Source organism: Physeter macrocephalus, chromosome 2, assembly GCF_002837175.3.
Source record: "Physeter macrocephalus isolate SW-GA chromosome 2, ASM283717v5, whole genome shotgun sequence".
Lineage (NCBI taxonomy): Eukaryota > Metazoa > Chordata > Mammalia > Artiodactyla > Physeteridae > Physeter > Physeter macrocephalus.
Genome location: NC_041215.1, coordinates 136,201,922 through 136,211,238, shown reverse-complemented (window position 1 = coordinate 136,211,238; position 9,317 = coordinate 136,201,922). Strand labels below are relative to the sequence as shown.

The 9,317-nt window shown below is 52.8% G+C and overlaps 1 protein-coding gene across 6 annotated transcripts in view; it reads left to right on the top strand.

Moving 5' to 3' along the window:
• The window catches only part of PER2 (period circadian regulator 2), a 43,014-nt gene extending 36,998 nt beyond the window's left edge, over positions 1 to 6,016 (top strand). For all 6 annotated transcript variants that reach the window (XM_028483157.2, XM_024124725.3, XM_028483150.2 and 3 more), the window contains 2 exons: positions 758 to 908; positions 3,568 to 6,016. In XM_028483157.2, coding sequence (XP_028338958.1) covers positions 758 to 908; positions 3,568 to 3,669 — 253 coding nt within the window. In that variant the 3' untranslated portion in view covers positions 3,670 to 6,016. The remainder of the gene's footprint in view (positions 1 to 757; positions 909 to 3,567) is intronic.
• The last annotated feature ends 3,301 nt before the right edge of the window (positions 6,017 to 9,317 follow it).

Sequence of the window (9,317 nt, the reverse complement as noted above, 5' to 3'; positions counted from 1 at the left end):
CGGCGTGTGGCGTGTGCTGTATGTAGCGTGTGAAGTCTGTGGTGTGTGTGGGATGTGAGGTTTAAGGAGGCCCGTGTGCGGCATGTGACGTGTGGTGTGTGCTCGGCACAGCGTGTGTGTGTGTGTGTGTGTGTGTGTGTGTGTCTTAGAGATGCAGAAACCAAGAGTCAAGGTGGGTGACCAGCCCGAGGCTGCTGGCTGCTCTGTAGGGACCTGGGTCTGTGCCTCAGCTCTGACCACTCCAAGGAACCTGGAACCCATCAGGGTCCCCACCCCTGCGCAGTGCCCCCTCGGTGGAGGGAGATGGGGGGGAGGAAGGGCGGATTAACCCTGAGGCTCAGAACAGCCTGGCCTCTGGGCCAGGGGAGCTCAGGGCTCTGTCTCCAGGACTGCTGCAGGGCAGGCCAGTGTTGGCAGGTGGCAGGGGAGGGCTTGTCTACCTACCACCTCGCTGGTGAGAACCTCCCGGGCACAGAACCAAGTGACTGCAGATACCCGGCTCCCATGGCTGCGCTAAAGTGAAATGAAAATCAGAACTCGGTGTATCATCTTCATAGAAAAACTACAGACTATCTACTAGGGAGATGAAGTTACCTTAAATAGGGTAATTTATTTTAAATGGAAAGGAAATTTAAACAAAATCATCTAAAATTAACATGATCAGTACTGGAAGTGTTGGTAGAAAATGAGCATATTCTTAAAAAAAAAAGCCCTTGAGACGTTCTAAAGCTTCCCTATTTCTAAATATTTCATGAAGAAATTTAGAAACGGTCCTGCAGGAGGACAGAGAGAAGCTGAAGGTGCTGCAGAGGTTCCAGCCCAGGTTCACAGACAGACAGAAGCAGGAGCTGCAGGACGTCCACCCGTGGATGCGGTCGGGCGGCCTGCCTGCGGCCATCGACGTGGCGGTGAGCTCTGGAACAGATTTTCTGACTTTGCGTTAAAAGACACTGTGATGAGAATGCTCTGTGTTGTCTTTGCAACTGTTCTCTACATTTAAAACGTCTAAGATTAAAAGTTCATTAAGGGCTTCCCTGGTGGCACAGTGGTTGAGAGCCCGCCTGCCGATGCAGGGGACACGGGTTCGTGCCCCGGCCCGGGAGGATCCCACGTGCCGCGGAGCGGCTGGGCCCGTGAGCCATGGCCGCTGGGCCTGCGCGTCCGGAGCCTGTGCTCCGCAACGGGAGAGGCCGCAACAGTGAGAGGCCCGCGTCCCGCAAAAAAAAAAAAAAAAAAAAAAAAAAAAAGTTCATTAAAAAAAAAAATACCACCACACTGTTAGGTTTCCTTCAAAGAACTTTCTTCCAATGGCTTTTCAACACTGTCTCCAAAAAGGTCTACTAAATATCTAGTCTCAATCACATGCTGAAATTTGAATTTTTTTTCTTTCAGTTCTGTTTCCAATGAAAACACCCCCCCACACACTTCCTCTGTCATAAACCCTCAACATCCACAGAGACCATTAAGTGACAGGGAGACAGCAGGCCCCCACCCTCCCTCCCACTCTCTCCAGGCTGCCCCTCCTGTCTCTGTTCCTCCCCGAGGGTCCCAAAGGTGTCTCTGTACCCCAGCTCCTCTCCCCCGCTTCCCCCAGAGCACCCCCATACCAGCACTGCCCGGGAGGCTGCTCTCGTCAAGGCCTCCACGTCCAGCAGCTGAATCCACTGACGTCTCCGGCCTCACGCTAACCGACCCACTCGCGGCATTCAGCCACGGCCGGCCCCTCCTCTGAGAGCGCCCCTCCCTCGGCCCTGGCCCCTCGGCCCCTCGCTCTTGTCCCCGTCAGCGTGGACGCGCCCAGGCTCAGGGTTTGCACCTTCCTCTTCTGTCTGCACTCCCTCCGGCGCTGTCAGCTCTCTCCTCCTGAGCGAAAGTCGCGTCTCCGTGCCTAGACTCCCTAGCGTCCACCTCTGTCGAACTTCATCTGCTGTCCTGGTTATGCTCAGAGAGAGCCAGCCCACCTACTGTCTTCCCACCCACTCAAGGGTGACTCCATCACCCCTCTTGCTCGGTCCACAGCCCTCGGGACTCTCTTCCTCTCGTGCCCCATCCAGTCCACTAGCAGGTCCTACTGGCTTGACCTTCAAGGTGGCTGGAAACCAGCCCCTTCCCATCACCTCCAGCATCACCACCCTGGTCCACGCCACAGTGCTGCTTCACCTGATTGTCACAGTATCCCCCCTGCTACACTCTGTTCCCCCTTGTCCCCTACAGTGAGATCACGTCACCCCTCAGCTCTGAGCCGTTCCAGCGGTGCCCCTTCTCTATCAGAATAAATTGCTGCAAAGCCATTAAAATATGACACCCTCTCCCCACAGCTCCCCTCTCCCCTCACGCCCTCCTCTCCAGTTGTTCCCTGAAATCATCAAGCAGGCTTCTGCCTCAGGGCCTTTGCACCTGCCCTTCCCTCTGCTTGGAATCCTCTTTCCTCAGACAGACCCATGGCTCACTCCGGCTTCCTTCAAGTCTTTTTTTCACATGCTGCTGTGTTATTTATCTAATACTACCTAGCAAATAACCCCAAAACTTAGGAGCTTAAAATAATAATCATTTATTATCTCCCACTGTTTCTTTGGGTTGGGAGTTTAAGAGCAACTTAGCTGGGTGGTTCTGGCTCCGGGTCTCTCCTGAGGTCGAAGGTGAGATATTGACCGGGGCTCGTGCCATCTGAAGACAGGATGGTGGCTGGAAGATCCCCTTCCAAGGAGGCTCCCTCACGCGCCTGCACGTTGGTGCTGGCTGTTGGCGGGAGGCCTCAGTTCCTTGCCGTGTGGATCTGTCCATTGGGGTGCTTATGTGTCCTCATGACATGATCCTGGCCTCCCCAGAGAGAACCGAGGGGCTGCATTGCCTGTGACCTGTATCACCTCCTCTTTGTTAGTGGCAGGTCACTGAGTCCAGGCCTCCACCTTCTGAGGAAGGGGTGTCAAAGAATTTGTGGGCATATTTTAAAACCACCACAGTCACTCTCTCAGTGGAATGTCAGTAAAATTACAGACATCCTCACATGCCTCATTCCATGTCAGCCCCACTTTTCCCATCTTTTAATACACTGTGGAGCATTTCTCATTCGGCTACTAGCAGATCACCTCCACTGGGACACAGATTTTCCTCTTTGTTCACTGCTGACTCCCAGTGCTTAGAACGTGCCTGGAACACGACAGGTGCTTAACAGATAGTTGGGAAATGAACAAATGAGACAGTATGTTGTTGCTCTCCCATTCTACAGATTAGAAAACTGAGGTTAGAGAAGGTAGGTAGCAACTCCAGGTCCCACAGGCTGAAAGAGGAGGAGCTGGCACTAGAGCCTCTGGTTGATGCTGTCCCCTCGCTATGCACAGCCACCTCTCAGACAAGGGAGGGGCCTGGGGAGCTGGGAGCAGGGACCCCTTGGGAAGGGCTCTGGCTCCTTGGAGAGCAGACAGGGGTCCCACGCCCAGTGGCACCTGCTCGCCCTCCAGCAGCCTCACGGCTGACACCTGATCACCGGCACCTCTCTCAGCTTGAACTACTTTTTCGTACCAAAGGTCTCATTTTTGTTACCGATTTACATTTTTTTCTTTTAAGGAATGCGTTTGCTGTGAAAACAAGGGAAAAGACAACATGTGCGTGCGGTATGAGGAAGCTACCCCTACTCTGGGACTCAGCGGAACAACCGACACCACATAAGAGGAAAACGGACCCTCCCTGAGTCACAGAAACGAAGGGCAGACGTAACGTCTGCAGCGGGACGGCCAGTGGCGTACATGAGATGGCGCTCTGAGGAGAGTGGGGCCTTCACCTGTGTTTCTAATGAAATGGACGGATATACTTACATGGCTTTTTTTGCTCTAGAAAACTACCCATCGTTTTCCGAAGGGGCGATTTAAAACCGTGGAGGGTAGGAGAAGTTTGGGAAGAAATAGTTTTTCGTATTTAAAATATAAATATGGAGTTTTCGGGGACAGGGGAGGAGATTTTCATCATTGTTTAGCTTGAGAAAGACTGCTTCCCTCCTTGTGTCGGGGAAGCGGCTGAGCGCTCTCAGCCAGCGCACCAGTGTCTGCTGGCTCCCCGTGGGCGGTCCCGAGGCATCGCTCCGGGCTGCGAGCAACAGCTAGGCTGCCACAGGTGACTCTGCGCCGAGGGGCCCGCCTTGCAGAGCTTCCCCAGGGTGTGTTTGGATCAGATCAAGTTATGTCCTCTCTGGGGGGCTGCTCTTTATCTAAATTATTTAGTCAGACTAGTTGTTTTTAAAACATACCAAGTGGAGATCACAGCCTCTGCTAATTTTCTTTCAAAATGTTTTGCATTAAATGGCGTGAAGCGTAGTTTGGCGGACCAGCAGCTTCAGCTTCAAGTGTGGTCACAGCAAACGTTTCACCTGACGTAGCTTAAGTTTGGGGTGAACGAAGTTGAAATGCTCGCTCTGGACCAAAGAAGCCTAGTGGTTTGTGTGACCAACTCCATCGCAGAAATATACATCCTCAGAAATACACAGACCCTTCTGTATATTTTGACATCATTCTCATATCCTTTTCAGACCGGGATAGCCAGTATGTAGATAAAAACACATTGTCGGTCATCCCCTTACTGCGACTTCCCTCTGCAAACCAGGCTTTGATCGCCACACTTGGGACCCACTCGTATTTATTCTTTCATTGGCACTGCCCAGACATCAGCTCTGGCCCAGCCAAGCCAGCGCTCTCTCCTGACTTAGCTGGTGGCTGCATCTGTGTTTTCCAGGGTGCCGTGAGCTAGCCGCTCCCACCACACCTGGGCTGGGACACTGACCCCTAATTCTTTTCATGAACCTGACCTCATTGGTGCGACTTCCGGTCTCTGTGGTGATGTCCACTCGTGTCGCTGGCACTTTCAGGTGAATGGGACACTTGGGGAGAAGTGAGACCAGACGGCCCAACTTTTTGCAAAACCTCGTATTGCATCGTCTATCCCAAAGATTGTCTGGAAAAATGTTACATTGGTCCCTAGGGTGAATGAGAAGCTGCCAGTGATGGAACAACTGACTTACAATTGCATTGCGTCTGTAGGAAGTTAAAAGGGGGCAGCTTCCCGTGTTCTTCGATGGAGAAGCAGCTACTAGAACAGGTGAAGCCTCCTTGTAATCCAGTTGGTTTTCATAGTAAAACCACTTTATGCCTGAATATCAATCCTATTTTTCATAAACTCGAACACAGAAAGTTTAATTTTTTATTATGTTTTTTAATTTACAAAGCAACATCACCTGCAGATACCCAAGACAAGGTGTAGTCTATGCATTTGTGTGGAGACTAGATGCCACAAACTGCTTCCTGCCACTAAAGTCAGATCATTAAGGGATTAGATGGGAGTCAAAGTTGCATTGACCTTCCCTAAACACAAGACTGCCAACGCGTTCTCTCCTGTTAGGAATGTTTACCGTCAGCATTGTCTTACCATTTATGTATATTCATTGATGGTTAACTGCTGCGTAGCTTTGGCGCGTGCTGAGAAGTTGACAGCGGGAGCATCTTGTGAAATTGTCTACACGGTGCCACGCGTCGGGTCTTACGTTTTCGTTAGTATGTGTGCTTACACAGGTGTTATAAAAAACTTCTTCTCGGGCTTCCCTGGTGGCGCAGTGTTTGCGCGTCCGCCTGCCGATGCAGGGGAACCGGGTTCGCGCCCCGGTCTGGGAGGATCCCACGTGCCGCGGAGCGGCTGGGCCCATGAGCCGTGGCCGCTGAGCCTGCGCGTCCGGAGCCTGTGCTCCGCAACGGGAGAGGCCGCAACGGAGGGAGGCCCGCATACCACAAAAAAAAAAAAAAAAAAAAAAACTTCTTCTCGATTTTAAACTGAGCCTTCTTTTTAATATATTCCTAAAAAGATATGTAAATAAGCTCTCAGAGTCTGTGTAACGACGTGTTAAGCCTTGCCGGACAAGTGGTTTGTTTATGCACAAACCAGACTTTCTTCACCCAGTGCAATATGTTTGTTGGACTGCTTGTGTCTTTTTATGATTTTTTGCCTTTTAGAAAATTGGTAAATAAAGCAAGTATATTTTTATTTTTATTTGTGTGTAGTTTTAATGTATCACAGGGGAACAGGAACCTGACAAGAGATCAAAGATTATCAAAATCTTTTGTAAAAAAAAAGAACCCTAGAAATTCTGGGTTAGGAACTCTTCTGTCACAAAGGCCCCCCTTACCTCTTCCCCTGCACAGGGTGCCTCTCGCTGGTCCCTTCCTGTCTCTGTGTGTCTCTCTGACATGCAGCCCCACCCCAGTGAACTCCCAGCGATTTAGATCTAATCCTGGAGTCCCGTCCCCCATGGTTTGTCACTCACAGATGGGAGTAGGGCCTCTCAGCTCAGCCCCTGGTGCCCCTGTCCACTCTGCGGTGACCCCAGGCACCTGCTCCATTCTCTTCCTGCCCCCTCCCGGGTAGTCTGTCTCACCTGGGCTGGCTGCCTATGTGCTGGCCACGGGGCTGAAGGCAGAGTGCTCTAAAGGACCTCACGTCTCCATCAGAGGTGATACAGGCAGCATGGTAGTCTCCTCCCACCCCACCCCCCAGTCCGTCCTTCCACAGCGATGAAGTCGTGCAGGGCCTGGTCAAAACAGTGGAGGCCTACTCCCCCCACACCCCACTTTTCACACCAGGACCGTATTGTGGTGTCGGAGCAGGGAGATGAATGGATCCTGGCCCTGGTGCCCAGCCTTCCAGAAGCTCCCTGAGCAGGAGGGAGGGCTCGACGCCGCTTCCTATCCTGGCTGCCTAAATCCAAGTGGTGATTGGGGGCTGGGGAGGCAAAGTCCTCCCAGTGAGCATGGAGGCCTCTGCAAACCCGCTAAGTGGCCAGATATGGCTGTTTCACTGAACGTCCGAGTGCCTTCGGGGGCTCTTAACTGCATTTTTATCTACCGTATATCCCCAAGGGCATGCCCTCCCCTTATTTCTAAACCAAAAGGAGCTTCTCCAAGCCCCTGGGCTGATTGCCCACGAGGGGCCTGGACATCCATGGGCTGGCCACTGTCTCTGTTCCCTGGGGATTTATGGCTCTCGCCACCCCTGCCGCTAACTGGTCCCCCTGTGGCCACTGCAGCCCTGCCCAGCCTCTGTTGGCCTCTGTTTTTGGACATGAGGGAATCAAAGAGCCCAAATGCTCAGGAAGTCTGTGCTCGGGCAACCTTTGAAGGGGGGATCAGTCCAAGGGACAAATGGCAGGAAGTGTGTCTGCTAGGGGAGGCCATGCAAAGGAGAGAGAAAGGGTGTGGTGGTCCTGAGATGGAGTAGCCAGGCTTCTGGGAGGAAAAGGCCAAGCCAGCCAGCCAATGGGCGCACTAAAGGAAACGGAGGCTGACTTCGAAGATGAGGCCTTGGGCAACTTCCAGTCTAACCAAGAAGGATTTTGCTGACTCACACTCCCTGCTCTATCCCTATACTTTCTTCCCCAAGGGTACTTGGTCAGACTGAGGCATATCCCAGTACTTAATTTCTCCTTCCTTAACTCTAGACAGCATTCCTCAATCCCCCCACCCCATGTAAGACAAGGGTTATGAGGTCCCTAGCCCATGCTTCAGCCTCCTCCCTTCTCCTGACAACTGTCATCTGTCCTTTTGTTTTTACAAAGCAACTTTATATCCTGTAACTATAATTAAGCCTTCCTTGCCTTTTCTATAGATTGACTCTAAAATGTTGAAACCCTGTGAACAGTGTTACATTGTTCTGACTGTGAAAGAATTGGCTACTGGGCCAAGTAAGTGCTAAGATTACACTTCTCTTCTTCAGCAGCTTTTTGTTTTTCCCGGAGTTCCTAGATGCCTTTCATTTTTTGCTTGCACCATTTGCCTTTATCATTCTTCCTCCACCTCCCACATTCAGTTCCCCATCCAATCAGGAAAAGACTAATAGTCTTTTCCCAGAGGCCTTCCCCAGAGCCCTGACCATCCTGTTCCAATACAAACTGCCTTTCAGGGAGAGCATTCTAAAATACTTGTTTGATCTTATTCAAACCGTATAATCAATAACGGGAGGGGTATGAATCACAGTACAAGAAATATCACTGAGTTTATTTTTCCATATCTGAGCTCCTCAGAGTAGTAGAAACTTAATTGTAGTTTCTTGGGGTCGGGGTGGGATCTCCTTCCCTGGGGTGATGTCTAAATGGTGAAGAAAAGTAAAGTTATAGGCCAGCTATCGGCTCTCTTGGGGTTCACTACTCAAGCCCCTCCCCCACTCTGTCAGTCCCTCCACTAGGAGTAGAGGGGGAAGGGTAGTCAGGTCTCTGACCAGGCAGGGGAGGATGGGAAGAAGAGAGCTAAGCTTTCTGGCTTGTGGGGGAGACTGAGGACAACACAGGGGGATTGAAGGAAAGGAGTAGGTTCATACCTGGGTGAACAGTGCAGGGCTGGGGGAGTCTCTGGGCCCTGCCCACAGAAAAGCAAAGAGACAGCCAGGTGAGGATCCCCAGAGGGGGTTCCCAGGTACTCACAGAGGTCAGTGAGGTGGCTTTGGGAACCATCAAGCCACTCACCAAACTTGCCCTGCCTACGAGGTCCCTGTGGCGGGGAGCTGAAGTGAGACAGTCACCTGAAGGGCTGCCAGGTCCATCTTCAGATGGCTGGGGGCACAGGTGGGTGTCTGTGGCCTAGTCCCACCACCCCACCACACTGCAGTCCCTGGATTTTTCTTTCCCCTGCTGCCTTCCAGCTAGGCTTGGGACACTCTCTCAATTTCCCTACCTACCCAGTGCTTCCGCTAGGCCAGGCTCTGTGCTGGGGGTAGATAAGGGGTCCTAGGCCAGACTGTACCCCCAGGGATGCTTGTAACCTGGAGGGGCACAGACCAGACCCTGACAATCCCAGTCCCGGGAGGGAAGCAGAGGATTGGGTAAAGGGAAGCTGAGACCTGAACAGCGAGGAAACAGCCATTGAAGGGAGATCCCAGCGTGTTCCAGGTGTAAGGCTGTGTGTGTGCAAAGGCTTCAGGGTCTGAAGGCAAATTGGCATTCTGGCTGTGCCAGGAGACGCCGGGAACCTAGGCCGGTGGGGCTGCGGCCAGGCTGGGGTCCCCAGGGAGCTGCCCCGCCGCCCACGCACCCCACCCTCACGGAGGCTGGGCCAACAGATGGGCGGCCAGCCGTGGGGGTGGCGGTCGTCTGGCGGACACAGGCGCACCCACCGCCCGCTCCCGCCCGAGTGACAAAGCGGCAGAGACAAAGGCGCGGCCAACACCTGTCGCTCTTGGCTAGGCTGCCGCTTTTCTCCGCCCGGAGCGGCCGCAGCTGCCAACTGTCACGGGCATCAAGTTACGGGGACCAGACGGCGGCCTCCGCCAGCCGGGCGGGGAGTGGGGGG